The sequence below is a fragment of the Leucoraja erinacea genome, chromosome 4 (genome assembly GCF_028641065.1).
Source record: "Leucoraja erinacea ecotype New England chromosome 4, Leri_hhj_1, whole genome shotgun sequence".
NCBI classification, from domain to species: Eukaryota; Metazoa; Chordata; class Chondrichthyes; order Rajiformes; family Rajidae; genus Leucoraja; species Leucoraja erinaceus.
Genome location: NC_073380.1, coordinates 17545115 through 17568100, shown reverse-complemented (window position 1 = coordinate 17568100; position 22986 = coordinate 17545115). Strand labels below are relative to the sequence as shown.

At 43.6% G+C, this 22986-nt stretch overlaps 1 protein-coding gene across 7 annotated transcripts in view; it reads left to right on the top strand.

Annotated features, from left to right (window-relative positions):
* The window catches only part of sugct (succinyl-CoA:glutarate-CoA transferase), a 404067-nt gene that overhangs the window by 203419 nt on the left and 177662 nt on the right, over nucleotides 1-22986 (top strand). The window contains exon 13 of one of the 7 annotated variants that reach the window (XM_055633820.1): nucleotides 17327-18054. The exons of the other annotated variants lie outside the window; for them this stretch is intronic. Within the exon in view, the coding sequence (XP_055489795.1) occupies nucleotides 17327-17458 (132 nt within the window). The 3' untranslated portion in view covers nucleotides 17459-18054. Of the gene's footprint in view, nucleotides 1-17326; nucleotides 18055-22986 lie in introns of those variants that run through there. 7 annotated transcript variants of the gene reach the window in all.

The window sequence follows — 22986 nt, the reverse complement described above, 5'->3', positions numbered from 1 at the left end:
GTTCTTCTCATAAATCTTTCCAGACACAGTTGACTGAGATTGACTCGTGGATGAAGTTCAGAGGGTTTATCTAGAGGTTCTGATGATAGGTATGTTAAAAAAAAATGGAATAGCTTTGGAGGCATGCATTTTGAGAGGTCTCTCAGTTATTTAAGGGATTATGAAGGAATCACGTGAGACATTATAATTAAATCTAAATCCCGCTGATATGTTGTCTTAAAAAATGAATAGAATTTGAAAGAATTATTATTGTAAAATATACAAATTATTCCAACATTGCTTGGTTGCTAAATACTAAAGTAATGCAAAAATTCATATATGGATTTTTTGAGAACAGTGTCAAGCCTCCACTACCCAAGTCTGTTTGTAAAACTGTAATGAAGTTAATTGCAACACATTAATACAATCATGGCCAAGTGTGGATTAAATAAATTTTTAACACCTTTTTATATTCAGTAACAAACGTTCATTGCCCTTGTACATTGGAGGCTATTACCTTTATGATAGATGAAGATAAATATTTCAATGGTGTAAGTTATGCTGCTCATCATGACGTTAAAAAAATGTAGATTTCTTCTGTTAATTGGGGATGCAGGTTATGAGGTAAACATTTGTGCCTCTGATTTTGCATTTCCACAGTATTGACAAGGGAAATTAGGAAGTTGTCTTGTGTCTACTTTTCACTTAGCTGCATAAATGCACAGTAATCCATCAATATGTTTAGTTGAGTTTAGTTTAGAGATACAGGGTGGATACAGGCCCTTCGAGTTCGTGCTGACCAGCGATCTCCGCACACTATCCAAACACACTAGGAACAATTTACATTTATACCAAGCCAATTAACCTACAAACCTGTAGGTCTTTGGAGTGTGGGAGGATCTCGGAGAAAACCCACGTGGTCACGGGGAGAACGTACAAACTCCGTACGGACAGCACACGTAGTTGGGATTGAACCTGGGTCTCTGGCGCTGTAAGCGCGAGAAAGGCAGCAACTCTACCGCTGTGCCTCCGTGCCGCCCATAATAGAATATTCTGACATTTGATCATTATGAGAAGCTGTAGTAATGGTTATATATTGGTGGATAAGTTCAATAGACTTGGCAAGATAATTATTGTTAAAGTCATTCATCCTTTCTTTATTGAATTGGCTATTGATTATTTTTATATATGGCTAAGAAATTTGGAAAGAAATGAGGTACAGTGGATGCAAATGTCTACATTCGATTTTAAAACTATAGTTATTAATGCCTAGTGATTCAATATTTTTCTAACAGTGGTGTGGATGATGGGGAAAAGTGATTTATAAAATTATACAGGTCGGTGGGGGCGTTGCAAGCCGGCGCCCTGTCAGCAGCATGTCCATTTTTTTCTACTTTTTTGTATAGTTTAATGTATGTTTTTAATGTCCCTCTGTGCGTTTTGTGTGGGGGGTGGTGTGGGGGGGTGAGGGGGAAACCGCTTTGGTCGCCTCCTCCACGGAGAGGCGACTTTTTCCAGGTCGCCTCCCCCGTGGCCTAACTACAAGGATCGGCGCGGCCTTTCCCGGAGACGCACCTGGGGCTTCAGCGGCGGGTGCAGCGTGGACTCTCGGCGTGGAGCGGGCGAGCCCTCGCTGGGGCTCACCAGAGGTGAGCGCTCCATTTCGCTGGCCCACGGCAGCCGGCAGCCTGAAGCCACGGTTTGCAGAGCTCCAGATGGCGCGGCGTCTACAGCCCGGGATCTCACGTTGGGGACCCGGGGAGTAGAAGAAGCTTCCACCGCCGGCCCGCGTCCAACTTCTACCGCGAGCGCGGTGGCGACTTACGATTGCCGGGGATCCCTGGAGGGGAGCTTCGTCTGTCGGCCCTGCAGTCTGCGGTGCTTCTGGCTCCGGCACAAACTTTAAACCTTCGATCGCCGGCCTGCGGCCTACACCAGCCTGAAGCCGCGGTATCCAGTGGGGAAGAGCCGATCCTGGACTTACCTTGACTTTTACCTTGTCCTTTTACCATCTGGACGCCGCAGCGATGGCTGCGGAGGGTTGAGGTCCCGACCACGGGGGAAATGGAGGAGGACTGGCCAATTTCTGTGCCTTCCACCACAGTGATGAATGCTGTGGTGAATGTCTGTGTTATATTTTTATTGTGTTTGTGTGTTCTTTATCATTGTACCGCTGCTGACAAATTCATTTCACTTGCACTTTATGTGCATTGTGACAAATAAAATTGATTGATTGATTGATTGAAAACTCATAACCAGAAGACACAAGAGATTGCATATTCTGGAATCTAGAGCACACAGGTTTGGACAGTTTAGAGATACAGCGCAGAAACGGGCCCTTCGTCCCACCGAGCACATACCAACCAGCGATCCCGCACACTAACACTATCCGACACACACAAGGGACAATTTGCATTTACATTTATACCAAGCCAATTAGCCTTCAAAGCTGTACGTCTTTGGAGTGTGAGAGGAAACCGTAGATCTCAGAGAAAACCCATGCAGTCAAGTGGAGAACGTACAAACTCTGTACAGACAACACCCGTAGTCAGTATCGAACCAGGGTGTCTGGCGCTGTAAGGCAGTAACTGTACCGCTTCGCCACCATGCCGCCCCCTGGGATTTGAGAAGCGCACTCGGTTTATTGAGTGGAGGCAGTTGCGAGGACAGTGTTACTAACTTTGCCCATGACACACAGCAGGGAGGGTCCCTTTATTGTTACAATGACCGGGTTTATCCTCTTTCTTAAAGGTGTTATTATTATAATATTTCTGAGATCCCTTGGTATATCCTCTACACAGATGTGTAAAATAAGATTGTGGATTTGTAATCAAACCTCCCCAATGCTGAGATTCAGAACATCAGCAGCGATCCTATTTGCTCCACAGTCCATCAGGAGTGTTGGCAGGAATAGCCTACTGTGGAATGTCAATAAGAATGCCCAGGTCAAGGAAGAGTCGCATTTGAGAATCCCTTTGAAATGTTTCTTTTGGTGGACATTCTTTGCCATTCTACCTGTGATGCTTCTGTTCTTGACGTTCGCTGCTGGGGCCTTGGTTATTTGGGTTGCAGTGCTGAAGTACACATCTTAGAAAGTTGTTGGCACTCCTGCGATTTCTCCAATCACAATCAGTTCTCAGGAAGCAAGAACTTTGAAATCGGATACCTCCAGATTCAGAAACCGTTTCTTTCCAGCTGTTATCAGGCAACTAAACGGTTCTCTCAATTGCATGATTGCGGTCCTGACCTCCCATCTACCTCATTGGAGATCTTGCAATTATCTTTAATCAGACTTTATTGGATATCAATGTTATATCTTGCACTAAACGTTGTACATTTTATCCTTTACACTGTGGGCAGATTGATTGTATTCATATGTAGCCTTTTCATTGACTGGATAGCATGCAAACAAAAGCTTTTCACTGTGCCTCAGTACATATCACAAAATAAACTAAACTAAACTTTAAAATAGTTTACCATTAAGATGGTGCACCACCGTTCTTCAGGAGCGGAATGGCAAGATAGCATCATCTGAGGTGGTGACATTCCAATCCACCTGTCATCTTCATTCTTCCAGCTAGTGGAGTTCCTAGGTTTGCAACATACGAGGACTTCTGCAGTAATGTGGCTTTTCATAACATAAGTCGGACATAATGTGAGTGATGAATTATAGAACGCTATTTGCATTATGCAATGGTTGTTAAGAGATTTTGATTGGTAACTACAGTACAATTAAAAAATATATATTTGGGAAATTGACAAGCAGAAAAAAGTTGTCTTGGATTTAAACAGTATTTACCAATGTTACAAATTTTTGAGATTTAAAAAATCAAGTCTGCAATTTATCTCGTCAGGTAAAGCATAAAATGAAGTTTAATTTGACACCTAATTCACTTTCATATATTCAGTATTAAAAACGTTATGGCTATTTTCATACTTGGAAATTAGCATCTTGTTCCCTATTGCTTTTCCATTGACTTAACTCAAAAGCTGTGATCAAGGACAGTCAAAAGCCCATAACTTAAAAATTAAGAGAACTGAATGACATTTTCAGTTATTATGGATTGAAGCATTTTGAAACAAATATGAAACAATCTTACTTGGATGACCTGAAATTAAAGCATATAATTAGTTACCTAATTGTAGCTAATTACACAATTCAATTATTAGATCGAAACATCTATCCATTTCTTAAGAAAAGGTTAACATTTTTAAATAGTCTAAGTGTCCAAATAACATTCACACAAGAATTCACAATATAACATGATTTTTGAATCTCATTGTCATGAATTTATAGGCCAAATGGAAGGAATTTAGTGTTTAATTCCTGTAAATTAAATGTCCATTTTAATCATCTTGCGAGTGGGATTTTGTGGAACGTGATCAATTGGAATGTTGCGGTTACGGTGAATTTAAACCTCGTATCGGCAGGAAAAATACTGCCGGTTCGTATGGGTCCTAAGTCACCTTTTCGCCATGTGAAATTTTGATTAAAGGCATCCTAAGAAGCACGTTTATATGTAAAAATAAACGGCGTACCTTGCCTCGTCCCCTACGTGAGATCCATCCCGCTGTCGGCGTTCACGGCTTTAGAAGATTATTTTAATTTTACTCCTGCTATTAAATTATCCAACGCTATTTTTAATAAACTTGATAAAACTGCAGTCGAAGCGATGTTTCTTCAGCAGCTAAACAGCCTGACAAAGATCGATTTGAACAGGCTAGAGAAAAACGGCATTTTAAACATGCCCCCCTCTCAAAGGGGCCAAAATCGTGCACACGGCCAGTGACAGAGCTGCAGCGCCGCTGAAGGTAAGTTTTGTACCGTACCTACAGTATTGGTGGAAAATATTGTTCCCATGTAACTTTATTGCTGTAATCAGACACCACTGTTTCTTATGGGCCTGTCCCACTTCAGCGATTTTTCAGCGGAGTGCCGGCGACTGTCAAGTCGCCTGAAAAACTGGGACCTGGAACACACACACACGCACAAACACGTCGCAAAGGCGGGGGCCAGGGCAAGTGGGGGAGCGCTGTCTGAAATTCTCATGGTGCAAAGCGAAGGTGATAGAGACACACCACGATGAACAGGAAGGTTGGCGCTGTAATTAAGACAGCTAAAGCACAGTGTACGGTAAGTCCTTTAAAATAGGGGGGTAGAAGGGGGGAAGTTGTAGCGCAACAGAATATGTAAACATAATACAGAACGGCAGATAAAAGTTCTGTGCGTCTATAGACTAAATACCATATATATACACAATAAATAAACAGATAAAGTGCAATAGTAATAATAGACTGTTATTGTTCAGAGCTTTTTTGATGTTGTGTTTAATAGCCTGATGGCTGTAGGGAAGAAGCTGTTCCTCAACCTGAATGTTCCAGATTTCAAGCTCCTGTACCTTCTTCCCGATGGCAATGGAGGGATGAGTGTGTGACCAGGATGGTGTGGGTCTTTGATGATGTTGGCAGCCTTTTTGAGGCAGCGACTGCGATAGATCACTTCGATGGTGGGGAGGTCAGAGCTGATGATGGACTGGGTAGTGGTCACAACTTTCTGCATCCTTTTCTGCTCCTGGACGTTCAAGTTGCTGTACCAGGCCACGATGCAGCCAGTCAGTATGCTCTATATTGTGCACCTGTTGCACTACAGCAAGCAAGAATCTCATTGTCCTATCTGGGACAGATGACAATAAAACTCTCTTGACTTGACTCTTCTTGGATCTAAAGTTTCACCACAATGCCATCAGGGGCACAATGTTTTAATTCACATGAGATTTTTGGCATTACTGTATACTGGAGCTTATTCTGTGTTAATCACTTTGGTGTGAGGTAGATTTTCCTGACATTAGTCTCAGTTTTGCCTTTCAATACTTTGAGCCATTGTCCTTTGTTTTACATTTATAATTTAATGGGAAAGAATGGATTCACCTTTTCTAATATAGCATTTGTTTTATATAACTTTCTCAAATAAATTCTCAGATGTGTCTGTTGGTCAATTGAGAAATCCTTCTTCTTTCGCTTTCCATATCATAAGCTTTGGAGTTCTGAGAAGAGCCAGATGTTCTTTCTTTGCACTATTCCCAAAGAAGTTGACCTATTGCATCAGCCAGTGTAAGTGGCAGTGAACAAATTGTGATCTAAGCTGAATGGTACCATGTCTGATCAAGAATTTGCAGACTTCTACTACTTCCGTAATATAGTTCAATGTTCCACTGGCTAATCAGTGTTTCCTTCCTTTCTGTTTAGAACATTTTAGGTACTTTTAAGATGCACAACAACATTTAAAACATGACATTGCAATTTAAAGATGAAGACTTAATTTCTTCAAAACAATGTGTAATTGAAGCATAGCGCCATGTTCCAATATATTTGTTTGGTGCCTTGCTGGAAAGGCTCAATCACTGAGTATATTTAAGATAGGAGTCAGGGATTTTGGACTTTAAAGGAATCAAGAGATATGGGATTAGAACAGGCAAGTGCTGCTGATTTTAAAAGATCAGTCACACTCTTAGTGAATTGCAGAACAGAAATGAGGGATTAAATAGCCTTTCCCTGCTTCAAGTTTTGTGTTCTGAAATAACAGCAAATGTTTGCAATTATTACAAAAAGTGTACTTGATTTAGGAATATTACTGTTAACCTACTTGGAATTTTGGTCCTCCAGTTGCGAAGCCACGCTGCCAGGAAAATAGGTTGGAGATAGGATTACAATATCGTAGCCATGATTCTTTAACTCATTTTCCTTGCCAGATTAGCTGTCCACTTGAATTGCAAGCTCATGGGATTATTTCTCTTGATTCACGTTTCATGTGATTACACAATCCATCTATGGAAATAACCACAATGCAGAAAAGGCCTGGCTGGGGACACTCACGCATGCTCGCAAAAAACAAACTTGATGCTTTTAGTGTTATTATCAAAGTTGACAGTAGTTTCATGTACCAAAGGCATTCTATATTAATTAGGAACTATTATACCTAACATGAATAGCCAGGCATTCCATCTGTACTGCAGCCAAGCATATCTGTGATACATATGATTTTCTATACATATGCTAGCCAGTTGGGCACTGTTGTAAGCATACAAACCATCAACCATTTCAGAAAGTGTTATTTGACAACACTATACTTCTGCTCATTGAAAACTGTATGTGGTGGCTAGAATTTCTAGCAACAAAGCTTTCTTTGTCAATTTACGATGAAGTTAAGCTTTCTAGAAAGAGATGCACATGTCAAATATAGTAACAACATAATGAAAGTTGAAATAATGTCATGATCTCAGTATTTGGGTGGAACCCACAATATGACTGCTGGACTTGCCACATAGCATGATGATGGAGATTAATTTTAATACTTTAGTTTACTAACTAACCAAAGTATCCACCAATAAAGTTGCCAACTTATTATTTCAATCTGTAGGTTTACCCATAGGATGTAATTATGGTCGGTCTTTCTGTAATGTGCAACCTGTGGATCCTAATTTGGATTTGTTTAAATATCCCTAATATCTTTTTGTAGTATTTGTTTTGTGAATATTGGCAGCATTTTGTAGCTCATTTTTTTTGTAGCCTTGAGGGAACTAAAGCTCAGCCATGCAGAGTGTACTGGAATCAAAAGTATGACCCAGATAAGGTAGGACATGAATGGATTCTCAATTTTGATAGTAGTCCAATGGTTTTCATTGTAGTTTCTCTAAGTTATCAAGGTCATAGACATATCAAAATTAGTTGCATTTGAGATGTTCAAAATTGTGCATTATTGAACCGCATATGATTAATCTCTGGAGAACATGGACAGGTGATGTTTCAGGTCGGGACCCTTCTTCAGACTCATCTTACTACTTCACTGCAAAATCTCCTCAAAGTATGCCCACTTTGAAGAAGTTCTCTTCTTCTCTCCAATGGGAGTTCTGTGTAACCCTCTCACACTGCTCCCCTCTGTGATACCTTGTGCTCTTCAGCTCTAAGACCATGTTCTGACAGTCTGGAGAAGGGACCCGACCCAAAACATCACCAATTCATGTTATCCAGAGATGCCACCTGAACTGCTGAGTTACTACAGCATTGTTTATCTTTTTTTTGAAAGCAGAATCTCCAGTTCCCAGTGTCTTCAAAGTATTTTTTAGTACACTTACTGAAATTTGCAACGTTGTTCATCTGTAACATTAAATAATCATTACAGGGCTCGAAATTAGCGGTTGCCCTGGGTGCCACTGACCACTCAAAGTGCCGCCAGGCAACCTAAACGGCGAGTCATTTTGCCCGGCTGGGCAACTTGGTTTATACCGAAGATATACCGTGCGAAAGATGCTAAGTGTGGCGTGACGGAGGGTCGGAGCGAATGACGGGCCCCGCACTGCAGCAGCGGCGGCTCCATCTCATCCCCCTCCCGCGCCCCGCCCGGCCTGATAATGCTATAGGATCTTTGCTGATCCTTGGAGGAGGGAGGTGTCGGTCAGAGGCGGAAGTAGTAGGGGGGGGCTGAGGATAGGGCATGGCGATTGGAGGAGGGAGACGTGCCAAAACACTCTCGGCAGCCCTGCACTGCAGCCAGGATCGATCCCGGTCTCCGGCGCTGCAATCGCTGCCGAACGGCCACTGGACCATCCCCGTCCCCACCCGAGAGCCCCACGCCCGGGGATGGCCAGAGGCGTCGGGAGTCAGACGGGAGCGGTGCCCCCAGGCCCACAGCCAGCGCAGAGCAGCAGCGCTAAACCAGCTCAACTCTGCCTCTCCCTGGCTGGATTGAGACAGGGCTGTAGGCGAGACAGGCAGAGTTGAGCTGGATTGAGCTGAAATTACCGTTCACAGGGACTCCAAAGCCTCGCGCGTGTGTGTGAGTGTGTGCATGCGCATGCGCGCGCGGCCGCCAAGATATTCTGTCCCCCGGTCCCCTCCATATTTTTATAGTGATTTGAGCGATGATGCCGGTTTTGTCCAAGGAGCGCTGACCTTCCTTCCCACTTCCTCTGCCCCATCCTCTCTCTCTCTCTCTCTCTCTCTCTCTCTCTCTCTCTCTCTCTCTCTCTCTCTCTCTCTCTCTCTCTCTCTCTCTCTCTCTCTCTCTCTCTCTCTCTCTCTCTCTCTCTCTCTCTCTCTCTCTCTCTCTCTCTCTCTCTCTCTCTCTCTCTCTCTCTCTCTCTCTCTCTCTACGCCCATCTCCACTCCCCTTATCCTGAGACCCCTCCTCTCCATCCCGCACTGATTCACATTCCAGCCTCTATTCAGTCCTCACTGACATCCCCTGTGCTCCCCTCCTCATCTACCCCCCCCCCCCCCCAATCAATCTATTCATCCTGTACTGATCTCCCAATCCACTCATTGATTCACCTGCCACTCTCCAGCAATCCTACACTGGTCCCCCAATTGATCCTGTACTGACCCACCTACTCCAACCAACACGCAATAATTCTCCTGCCTCAATCCATCCATTCTGCACCGATTGCCTTCACACCCCCCCCCGCTATCAATCCATCCCGCACTGATTCACACAAACACCCCCCGACCCTATTGTGCTGGAAATGTCTTCAGAGCGAACATTGACTATGTTTGATAACGGAATGCAATCAAATATGTTTTAATTCCCAATGTTATTATTTGTTTTAATCCTTAAAGATGGATTAATTAAATTGTGAACACGTGAAACATTAAAACCGCAGTGTTCGATTGTCACTGCTACCGTTGACACGTTATTACAGAATTCATTTTTACGGCAAATCAATGCTATTAATATGGAGTATCAGTACTGTAGTTATTTAATGAGCAACATTCACAACTATACGTTGGATTTATCCAGGTTTTACTTGTACAGTCAGTCATATACATCACAAATTTGGTCAGGTGATATTTTAGTTGAAATGTTAACGTTAATTCTGAAGTGGGAATCATGGAAAAAGCGTTTATCAACGATTTTTTTTTAATTTGTTGCTTACAAACTGGGTATCTTCATTGCTGTTCACAACACGTACAACTATCTGAATGTCCGGTAATGTGGCGTCTTAACACCTTTAAATATATTACCAAAAGAACATTTGCTGCATTTATGTCCTTTTGCCATCTCTTGTTAGTTAGTGTAATGTAGTGTAACCTGTCAGATGGGTATAGTCAGTTTTGACAGCTTTTATCATAAAATGCCTTTAGAAAATTCCTTGCAACCTGTAATTTTTGTTGTGGATAAATTATTTGGGAAGCGAGAGTGTTTCTGTACCAAAAGCAATAACGACTCATGCTATGGCCATGTCATGATCATTTTCAGTCCTTCACAGAAAACATGCTTGCATCAATCTGTAGTGTGCATGGCTAAGCATATATGTTATTACTGTACCGCTGCTGGCAACCCAATTACCACCGACCCTGGTTGTGTGGCAAATAAAATTCTATCTATCTATCTATCTATCTATCTATCTATCTATCTATCTATCTATCTCTCTATCTATCTATCTATCTATCTATCTATCTATCTATCTATCTATCTATCTATCTATCTATCTTGGTCTAGGATTTATTGACACAAGTTGATCATACGCTGAATAATCCAACCACATTTTTGTTTGCAAATGTAAAGAAATAATAGAAATTGCACTAATTGCAATGTGTAAAAAGAATTGAGATACTGTATTATAATTTTGCTGCATGTCATTGTGGTATATATATCATGTCTTGATTGGTGAATCTGTTTAGTTTGTGACTTTATTTGAAGCAGAAATAATATGTGAATGCTTCATTGAGCATAATTCCGACTGGTAACTACGCACTTCGTCCGAGCACATTATCGCACACGTCATGCAAGCCGTCTTAAATGACCACCTAAACTGTCATTTGGCAACTTAAAAAGCTGCCAAGGTTGCCCGGCTGACAACAGGGAAAAAAGTTAAGTGACAGCCCTGCATTAATCTGGGATTTAAACTTGATTTCCTTGTCATGTCAGTTCAAGTTGATTTTGTGAAATTGTGCTCGCATTGGGGAGTGTCCCTTTAATTTTACTGGAATGGAAAATCATGAAGGCACATTCTTTGACTGCTACCTAATACCTTAACTACAACCCATTCATTTTTTGATTTAGTGCATTTGGAAATCACATCATTAATCAACTCCTATATTAAACTGGCATATTCACCTGAATTTTTGTTGAAAGTATTTTCTTTGATACAATATTATAGAGCTGTAGACACAAGGAACTGCCAAACTTGGAATCTTGAGCAAATCAAAGAGTGGTGGAAGAACTCAGCGGGTCAGGCAACACCTGTGCAGGAAATGGACTAGATCTGATTATAGAGCCAGCCCAACCTTTAAGGCTGTGGGCCGAGGTGCTTTTTCGTTTGTTCGTGACCCAAATCACGTAACTACCTGAATTTTTAACATATTGTGTAAAAATATTATATAAATCATACCTGAAACTCGTCAAGGCCAAACCCTACACATATTTTTAAAGGATGAGAAAAACCTCCAATTTTCCGAGTAGTAATTGTCCAATCAATGCATGTTTGACATTGCGCGGACGCCAATTGACCAATCACGCGCTTTATAATAATAATAATAATAATAATAATAATAATATCTTTTATTGTCATTGCATATCAGTGCAACGAGATTTAGTAGGCAGCTTCCAACCGATGTAAAAGAAAAGTAAAATAAATAAATAAGCTGTGTGACGTGACCATCCAAGGGAGACAGTCCAGGGGGGGTGGGGGGCACTCAGCAGGGCCGGTTCAGAGCCGCTATAGCTCTGGGAATAAAGCTGTTTCTGAGTCTGGAGGTTCGGGCGTAGAAGGCCTTGTAACGTCTGCCGGAGGGAAGTAATTTGAACAGTCCATTACAAGGGTGTGAGGAGTCTTTATGGATGCTGACGGCCTTCCTGAGGCACCGTGTGTGGTAGATGCCCTCCAAGGCTGGTAGCTGTGTCCCAATAATCCTCTGTGCTCTGTGGACGACGCGCTGAAGAGCTCTCCTGGTAGCTAGGCAGAGAGCACTCTGGATGGATCATGGCCGCCTACTAATTACATCAAAACTATAGCAAGGTTTCGAAGGAATAAAGGTAATGCTAACCTTGCTGATAAATTTGTTTCACAATTGATTTATCTGCGTAAAGTTATGACGTGAACTGTAAAATAAAAATGATAAATAAAGATTTTGAGCTAGGGTTAGGATTAGGATTATGGTCAGTCGGTCGGTCAGTCAGTCAGACGATCAGTCAGAAGCCGATCGGTCAGTCAGTCAGTCGGGCTGTTGGACTGTCGGTGGGCCCAGTGGATGCTGCAAAGAATCGGTCGGGCTGTCGGGCCGGCCTGGACCGTGGATGCTGTGAAGGATCAGTCGGGCTGTCGGTAGGCCAGTGAGTGCAGCGAAGGATCAGTCGGGCTGTCGGCCGGAACAGTGTTGCAGCGAGCGATCAGGCGGACAGACGGAGCTGGCCCTATGGAGGTGCTGAAGTCTGCCCGGGGTGCAGGGCAGTGCTGCTCCCCACCATCATCACCATGATGATCCAGAAGGGCATGCTGGGCGGGGTTGACGCACTGAGCGGCCACACGTACGGAGCCCGCAGCCGGTCCCAAAGCGCTCCAGCTCCAGCCGTGGGAAGCTCTGGAAGGGGGGCAGGTTAGGGTTAGGACTTTTTCTCTAGTGGAAGATGCTTTAGCCTTCCCCCAGCCTGGCACTGCCCCAGTCCATTACTGCCGTGACCCCCACTCTGCCCACTGGCAGTCAGATTATTGTTCAATTATGTCTAATTAGTGCCAATTTTTTAAAAAAGGAATAAAACTTTTAATATAAGATATACAAGTATACAGAACTATAAGAGGCATAGATAGCGTAGTTAAGGTAGACAGTCGGAATTTTTTTCCGATGGAAATATCAAATACTAGAAGGCAGAGCTTTACGGTGAGGGGGCAAAGTTTAAAGGGGGTATACAGAGCATGTTTTTAAACAGAGATTGGCGAGTGCCTATAACACGGTAGTGGTGGAGGCAAATAGAATAGAAGCATAGAATAGAGACTTTTAGATAGGCACATTCAGATTCAGATTCAACTTTATTGTCATTGTGCAGTGGACAGCACAGAGACAACAAAATGCAGTTAGCATCTCCCTAGAAGAGCGGCAACGGAGAGACCTGTAGCGCCTCCCGGATGGTAGGAGGGTAAACAGTCTGTGGTTGGGGTGAGAGCAGTCCTCGGCGATGCTGAGCGCCCTTCACAGACAACACTTGCTTTGGACGGACTCAATGGAGGGGAGTGAGGAACCGGTGATGCGTTGGGCAATTTTCACCAACCTCTGCAATGCTTTCCGGTCGGAGACAGTGCAGTCGCCATACCATATTGTGATACAGTTGGTAAGGATGCTCTCGATGGTGCAGCGGTAGAAGTTCACCAGAATCTGAGGAGACAGATGGACCTTCTTTAGTCTCCTCAGGAAGAAGAGACGCTGGTGAGCCTTCTTGACCAGAGTTGAGGTATTGTGGGTCCAAGAGAGGTCATCGGAGATGTTGACCCCCAGGAACCTGAAGCTGGAAACACGGGGGTGTGCGTGCCGACCCTAGACTTCCTGAAGTCTACAATGAACTCCTTGGTCTTCTTGGAGTTGAGGGCCAGGTTGTTGTCAGCGCACCAGGCTGCTAGGAGCTGGACCTCCTCCCTATAGGCCGACTCATCGTTTTTGCTGATGAGGCCAATCACTGTTGTATCATCTGCATACTTGATGATGGTGTTAGTACCATGTACAGGTGTGCTGTCGTAGGTGAAGAGGGAGTAGAGGAGGGGGCTTCGTGCAGATAATAGATAACTTGGAATATATGCAAACAGGGAAGAGTTGGCCTTGGCATCATGATTGGCACAGACATTTGTGTCTGATGGGCCTGTTCCTGTGCTGTATTGTTCTAAGTCTATATTAATTATAAGTATCACACAGCATTTTCTGCATCTGATACCTAACAGATAGAATGTACCATTCCACAGTGTATATTATGGTCTAAGAATTTCTCATATTAGACATTATTATCTAAAGGCCAAAGTCCAAAGTTGAATGAACATTTTCAACCATCAATCGATGCGTATAGACAGGAAGATCAATACATGAGATGAATTGGCAGTCAAAAGGTCAATAAAGGTTCCCCTGTTATTCAGTAAGACCATGGCTCATTTTCTATTTTATCAACATTCCTGCTCAACTCTGCATCCTTTGATTCACTGTCATTCTCGGCGTTTAATCTACTCTGGCGCAGAGCATTTACAGATGCAGAAGTAGAGAATTCAGAAGTAGAGAACCACCACCTGAGTGATCAAATTTCTTAGTTTGGTTCGAAGTGGCCAGATGTGTCTTCCTTGACTACAATCCACCATGTTCTGGACAGACTAGCCTGAGAAAACATCCATCACATTACTTCCTATCAAAATCAGCCTTTGAATCTTTTACACTTCAGTGAGTGTGGCCGGGGCCGGCCTTAAGCCGATTGGACCGATTTGTCCCAATTGGGCCCTGCGCCTATGGGGGGCCCCGCGCTAATTTTTCATTTTTCGTATTTCGTACGGAAATACGAATTCACGTTGCTAAATACAATTTAAAAAAAAACATTTGCCTTGTTAAATACGGATTTTTTTTTTTTAAATGAACATGGATAACAACCGCTGCGGTTCCTTTCTGTTGGGGCGGGGCGGGGCGGGGGCCATTGACTTTTGTTGCCAATGTTTTAGAGTAAAGCATAACTCACTTCCCCAATGTGCTGGACAAAACTAGAAGGTGCATTGCCCTGCACTGTTTCACAGAATGAGCTGGTTCAATGGTTGAAGGGTCTGAAGAAGGGCCTCAACCCAAAACGTCACCCTTTCCTTCTATCCAGAGATGCTGCCTGTCCCGCCGAGTAACTCCAGCATTTTGTGTCTGTATCTTTTTGTTCTGTATCTTTTGTTCTATATCTTTTCATACCTCTAGTTTCCCTCTCCCCTGACTCTCAGTCTGAAGAACTGTGTGCAGGATAGTGTTCGTGTGCAGGGGTAATGTTCGTGTGCGGACTCGGTGGGCCGAAGAGCTGTTTCCGTGCTGTATCTCTCCACTAAACTAAACAGATAATCTATGGAAAGAAAACAGAGCATCTTTGTTGATTCATTATGATGACGGGGATTTCAAATTTCGCACAAGAAACCTTCGCAGCGGTGGTGCAGTGGTAAAGTCGGCGCCTCACAGCACCAGAGACCCGGGTTCCTTCCTGATGACCGGTGCTGTCTGTACGGAGTTTATACATTCTCCCCGTGACCGCATTGGTTTTCTCCAAGATCCTCGGTTTCCTCCCACTCTCCAAAGACGTACAGGTTGTAGGTTAAGTGGCTTGGTACAAATGTAAATTGGCACTAGTGTGTGTGGGATAGTGTTTGTGTGCGGGGATTGCTGTACGGTGCGGACCCAGTGGGCCGAATGGCCTGTTTCCGTGCTATATCACTAAACTAAACTAAACTAGAGCAGATAATCTATGGAAAGAAAGCAGAGCATCTGTCACAGTCTGCCCTCTCCTCATTCTCATCCACTTCACCTCCCAGTACTTTTCCACCGGTCCCTCCTTCTCCTCACCTGCCTGCCTGCCACTCCCCTCTCATCAGCCTAACTCTCCTCACCTGTTGCACTCAGTTGCCTCTGATCACCTATTAACCCGGTATATAGACTCTCCTCACCGTTCACACAGTGCCAGATTGTTCTCAGCATTCATGCAAGACTCTCCAGCGATTTCCCGACTGCCTACACGGATTCGAACCTGCCTGCCCCTGACCATTCCGTCCTGTCGTCTTCCCGGATAGCACCTCAGCCTTCTGTCCCCGACCTCCTGGTTTCTGTCTGCCTCTCTCCTGGGCTGTTTGGTGTATCCCTGCAACGGCTCCTCGACTACCTGCCTGGCTTCGACTCTCCTTTCGTCTGTCCCTCGCTGGTTTGTTTGCATCGTGTGTTGGATCTCCTGGTTACCGGACCTTCCGCTACCCCGACTACGTCTCCTGCCTGCCCCTCTTCAGAACCCTCGCTCAATCCTGAGCCTCTGTGTGAGTACGGTGTACCCATTCCTGTGTTACTACTCTGTGTTACAGTATCGTTATAAGGTTCATTACCAATTATACCTGCCTGATTCTGTGCTGCTATTGGGTCCAAGCTATACCCGTTACAGCATCTTTATTAGGACGTTATGACTTGACGGGGATTTCAAATCCCGCACGAGATACCTTCAAGAATGGAGCATGCTTTTCTATCAGTCATAGCAATAGAAACATTGTAAATAGGTGCAGAAGTAGGCCATTTGGCCCATCGAGCCAGCATTGCCATTCTATATGATCATGGCTGATCATCTAAAATCAGTACCCCCGTCCCTGCTTTTCCCCATATCCCTTGATTCCGTTAGTACCATTCCTTTAATCAAAGACTAAAATTGTGCACACTACTCCATTTATGTTCATCAAAACCGCTTAAAATTTCAGCAAGACTTGCTTAATTTTGTAGTTTACCCCCTTTTCAATAGAAGCCAACATAGCATTTGGCTTCCTTAATAATGAGCTAAATCTACATTTTCAATTAGTGCTTTTCATATAACTGCACAATAAGGCTGAGTACTGTCTTCCCTTGCTCTACTCTCTTCATATCCTGTGTAGCTAGACACTGCTCCAATGTCATTAGACAATAGGTACAGGAGTAGGCCATTTGGCCCTTTGAGCCAGCACCGCCATTCAATGTGATCATGGCTGATCATCCCCAATCAGTACCCCGTTCCTGCCTTCTTCCCATATCCCCTGACTCCGCTATTTTTAAGAGCCCTATCTAGCTCTCTCTTGAAAGCATCTAGAGAACCTGCCTCCACCGCTCTCTGAGGCAGAGAATTCCACCCACTCACCACTCTGTGAGAAAAAGTGTTTCCTCGTCTCCGTTCTAAATGGCTTACTCCTTATTCTTAAACTGTGGCCCCTGGTTCTGGACTCTCCCAACATCGGGAACATGTTTCCTGCCTCTAGCATGTCCAAGCCCTTAACAATCTTATGTGTTTCAATGAGTTTACCTCTCATCCTTCTAAACTCCAGAGTGTACAAACCCAGCTGCTCCATTCTCTCAACATATGACAGTCCCGCCACCCCGGGAATTGACCTTGTAAACCTACTCTGCACTCCCGCAATGGCAAGAATGTCCTTCCTCAAATTAGGGGACCATCTCTAATTTACCAACGATACCGCTATTGGACAAATACTTGATAACGATGAGTGCAGGAGGGATATTGACAGTCTAATTCAATAGGCCAGATCAAAAGCCTTGCTCTAAACGTTAGCATAACCAAGGATCTGATTATTGACTTCAGAAAGGGAAAACAGAGGACCCATGAACCTCTCTTCATCAGCAGGACCAACAGTGGAGAGAGCCACCAATTTCACGTTCCTGGGAGTACACATCTCTGAAGATCCACGTAGGATCCAGCACATGGATGCGATTACAAAGGAAGATCAGCAACACTTATACATTTTCGGGGGTTTGAGGACATTTTGTATGTCACCCAATACGCTATTGAACTTCAACAGTGTAGTGTAATAGCGTACTGACTTGTTGCATCACGACCTGGTTCAGTAAATTCAATCCCCAAGAACGAAGAAGGCTACAGAAAGATGTGGACATTGCCTGGTCTTTCATAGGTATTGACCTGCACCACCATGGACACACTCTGATCTTGCTGCTGCTGCCTCTGGGAAGAAGGTATAGGAGCCTGAGAACTGTTGCCTCCAGATTCAAGAACATCTTCCCATCAACCATCAAGCTCTTGAATTACATTGTATAACCCTAACCTCAGGCCTATCTAAGTAAAAAAAATCTATTCTGGACTTTACTCTATGGAATTGTTGCAGCTTGCATGACATACTTTGACTTGCACTTTTATGATCTGGTTACCTCGTATCACTGAAAATTTATTGTATTACTCTGTATTATATATTTACTTGTTGTTGTTTTAATGTGCTATAAAGCTGCAAACAAGTAAGAATTTCATTGTTCCATTCCTCAATAAAACACTCTTAACTCTTGAGATACTTCTATTGTTTTTTCCCTATAAAATGAGTAATCTCCCGATTCCCCTCTTTATACTCTGTCTGCCATCTTCTTTCCCGTTTATTTATCTACAACCTTTCGCAGACATTTTGCATTCTCCTCACAAATCATTTTCCCATCTAGCGTTGTATCTTCAAAGAAATAAACACCTTCCAATGACTTGACATTTCATTCAACACAACATCAATTGTAAATGGCTCAAGATCCATCTCTGATTTTTGTTGCTCCTCGAAAAGTTAGATGTTGCCAAACTGACATTATTCATAGTTTATTGCAGGACCACGTAAGGTAACTGAACTTGTAAATATATTTTATGAGACATTTATTGAAAGCACTTTCTCCGTTAAATGATAATCGCTCTGGAATTTAAGTATAATATCCTTTTCCTGCCAGCTCCATTTGATTTTATGAAAATGTGATCTCAGCGGGGAACCTTCTTGTTACTTCTACTGGATGGTGTACCCGTGATTTCCCTGTGTGCATATAGAGCAACTAAGGCTTGGCATGAGAGCATAATCTTGTTAATTTAACGAACAGCAGCAGTCCTCCAACAATTCGCAGATGAAATACTGCTCAAAACTGAGCATCTATAAATGTCCCGGACATCTGGAAATTGTGTATGCTTGGAAACTGTGGAAAGTTTTTTTTTTTTGGGGACAAGTTGTGGTTTTGTTGTACAGGAGAGTTTTCTGTCTCAAGTTATAGGGTGGCAGTGCCAGCATTTGTTAATTTCTCTGCAATATTGGGAGGAATATCCCAGTGCCTCCCAGCTTTATAAATTTAAATCTTATACCTACCTTTACTGGAAGACATTATGTAAGGTATGCATCAAAATTGCATCTTCCTTGTGTCCGGCCATCTTCTATATCACATCTTTCCGGTCGGTCAGTGACAGTTGACGGTCGGTGGTTGCAGAATTGGCTACTTCAGTCAGTCACTGTGGTACAGTTTCTGTCGTCAGCATTGCCCGGGGATGTGCCACGTGGAGGCTTCTGCTTGCATCCCAATTAAAATAGCTAATTTTCACTTATTCAAGGAGCTCCTGTCTGCGTGAGATGTTACCTCAATGGCCAAAGAGAACAGACAAATGAGAATGGCCATGGAAGGGAAGAGACACTTGGATTTTATCGCATCTTCTACCCAGTTTCTGACCGAGAGTCTCAAAATATTCATTATGTTGTCTTCGCTTTTGCAGTGCAGGTCTCGAAGAAGGGACCAGGCTTTTCTCATCATCATTTTCGGAAAGATCCACATTGGAATTCTTCCAGATTTATTCATGTATATTGGGAGCACCTTCAATTGAGTGGCTTGTATGGTGTAAATCTAGAGTGACCCTTCCGTGCAGTGAATCACATGGGTTTTTAACAACAAACCAGTAGTTTGGGTAGTAATCATTGTCAAGACTAATTACTAATTCATTCCAAACTACAAACTGAACACAGATTTCACAGTCGCCATGGTGGGATTTGAACAGTGGTCTCTACACTGTTAGTCTCCAACTCTGGACTAGTGGTCTGGTAAACCACTGAATCCGTACTCGAATGCAGTAAACATTGGACAACTAGAACACATAGCTTTCAGGTATGCATTGGACTGGATGGAAAAACATACTGGGTTTCTTTACTTCATTGTTTTTGAGATATTGTAATCATATGTACGTGTCTACAAATCTGAGACAATGGCATCTGTGACTGAAAAGAATGTCAAATCTCCCTCCTCAAATGATCTCCATAAAACCTCTTGGACCATAAACTATCTCTCAACGCTTCCCGCTTGAAAATAGGCTGACCTGTGGAAGGAAACTAACAGAGCACCTTTGATCCCTCACCCTGCATAGATACACTTTGGTTCTAAAAAACCATTCCACAAACTCAGCAACAGTATAGAAACATAGAGAAACAGCTGCAGGAGTAGGCCATTCGGCCCCTCGCTCGCCTCCTGATCGCCACATGGTCGCCACTTGTTCGCTGGTGGTCTCTGGTAAGTCTCCTTCATGGTCGCGACGAGTTCCCGCATTATAGGAACTAGTCACGGCCTCAGTATGGTCGCTGCAAATTTTTCAACATGTTGAAACATTTTCTGCCACCAAAAATTGGTCGCTATGGAGAAAATCGATAATCCTATAATCGTAGGGCAGTTGCAGTGGGGTCGCCATGTAGTTTTAGTTAATCGCATTTGCTGACCGTTCATTTTCATTAACTCATTAGGGAAAAAAAAGTAAGCACGAGTTTTCAGAACCAAAGATAATCGACCGGTAATTTTAAATGCCCGCTGAACTTCACAGCTGTGTATCTCTGGCTTCTTAAAAGTGTCTCCACTCCTTCTCTCCCCTTCTCCCATCTCCCCTCCACCCCCCTCTTTTAAAAGGCTTATGGTACACGATGCTAGCCGTCTTAACATTCCTGTTCATCGCGGTGTGTGTGTCTGTATCACCTCGGCTTTGGACCATGTGAAATTCAGACAGTGCTCCCCCGCTTTCCCTGGTGCCCGCCTTTGCGATGTGTGTGTGTTCCACTCTGACAGCCACCGTTCCAGTTCCCAGGTTTTCAGGTGAGTGCCGCGGACTTGACACTCGCCGGCAGTCTGCTGAAAGATCACCTAAATGGGACAGGCACTTAAGACTCTCTCTTGAAAACATCCAGTGAATTGGCCTCCACTGCCCTCTGTGGCAGAGAATTCCACAGATTCACAACTCTCTGGGTGAAGAAGTTTTTCCTCATCTAAGCCCAAAATAGCCTGCCCCTTATTCTTAAACTGTGACCCCTGGTTCTGGTCTCCCCAACATTGTGAACATTTTCCTTGCATCTAGCCTGTCCAAACCTCTAAGAATTTTTTATGTTTCTCTCAATCTCCTAACATCCTTCTAAATTCCAGTGAATACAAGCCATAGTTGGCGGCACGGTGGTGCAATGGTAGATGTTGCTGCCTTACAGTGCTCCCAGTGCCAGAGACCCGACAATGGGTGCTTGTCTGTACGGAGTATGTACGTTCTCCCCATGACCGCGTGTGTTTTCTACGAGATCTTCGGTTTCCTCCCACACTCCAAAGACGGACAGGTTTGTCGGTTAATTGGCTTGGTATAAATGTAACTTGTCCCTGGTGTGTGTGTGTGTGTGATAGAAACATAGAAACATAGAAATTAGGTGCAGGAGTAGGCCATTCGGCCCTTCGAGCCTGCACCGCCATTCAATATGATCATGGCTGATCATCCAACTCAGTATCCCGTACCTGCCTTCTCTCCATACCCCCTGATCCCCTTAGCCACAAGGGCCACATCTAACTCCTTCTTAAATATAGCCAATGAACTGGCCTCAACTACCCTCTGTGGCAGAGAGTTCCAGAGATTCACCACTCTCTGTGTGAAAAAAGTTCTTCTCATCTCGGTTTTAAAGGATTTCCCCTTTATCCTTAAGCTGTGACCCTTTGTCCTGGACTTCCCTAACATCGGGAACAATCTTCCTGCATCTAGCCTGTCCAACCCCTTAAGAATTTTGTAAGTTTCTATAAGATCCCCTCTCAATCTTCTAAATTCTAGAGAGTATAAACCAAGTCTATCCAGTCTTGGATAGACTTGGTTTATACTCTCTAGAATTTAGAAGATTGAGAGGGGATCTTATATAGTGTTAATGTGCTGGGATCGCTGGGACTCGGTGGGTCATTGGACCTGTTTCCTCGTGGATTCTAAACTAAACTAAAAAGACAGTATAAAAACAGTATAAATCGAGTTTGAAAGAAATAGGATAATATCCTGGTAACCTGTCTGCTCCATGGAGGTAAGTTGACAACTTCAATTAGACTAGTTATTAGTTTGTTTAAAAGAAACTGGCCTTAATTCTCAGGTTTTCTGGAAACTATCAACTGAAGGAGGGAAGGGTGGCATTGCAGGTGAAGGCAAGCATATTTATGGTACGTGTAGGAAGGAACTGCAGATGCTAGTTTAAACCGAAGATAGACGCAAAAAGCTGGAGTAACTCAGCGGGTGAGACGGCATTTCTGGAGAAATTGGTGATTTCTGGTGATGTTTCGGGTCAAGACCCTTCATCAAACTCGGGAGATGCTTCGGGTTAAGATCCTTCTTCAGACTGGGTGATGTTTCGAGTTGAGACCCTTCTTCAGATCAGAAGGGTCTCGACCCAAAACGTCAGCAATTCCTTATTTCCACAGATGCTGTCTGACCCATTGAGCTTTTTGTGTCTCTTCATATTTATGGTACTCCTTGCCGTGAAGAACGCAGATGTTTATCTCCCCATCACATCCTGTTCCTGGGATCATACCCCACCCTCCTTATGGGTTCCGATCGGATTTCCCTCCTCTTCTGTTGTAACATCCTCTCGGATCCACACTCTCCCCACGTATCCTGGTGATTGATCTTACCCATATGCCACTACAGCCAGCTCTGGAGTTTTTCTGAAGTAAAACATGTCAGTCAGGATAATCCCTGAATAGTTAGGCACAAAAGTTTTCCATCTGAAACCACATATTGCAACCAGCCTGTTAGTGCTCAGGCTGTTGTTTATAAGTTGTAAATGGGTTATTACTGACATCGGTTTTCATTTATGGTCCCAATATTTGCATTCATCTTAATTCATAATACTTTGCTTGCAGTGCGTCCCATTCCTCTATTTTAGTCCCTATCACCTACTCTCGCTCTCACAGGGCTATCAACTCCATTCTGATAGTCCAATCCCCTCAGTCTGCCTAAACCAACATGATCTCCTGGTTGGTAAACACTTTAACTGCCTCTCCCATTCCCACACTGACCTTTCGGTCCTGGGCCTCCTCCACAGTCAGAGTGAGGCCCAGCGCAAAATGGAGGAACAGCACCTCGTATTTCATTTGGACAGCTTACAACCCAGCGTTATGAATATCAACTTCTCTAATTTCAAGTAACCCTTGCTCTCCCTCTATCTCCATCCCTCCCCCATTCCAGTTCTCCGACCAGCCCGACTGTTCTTTGATTATTTT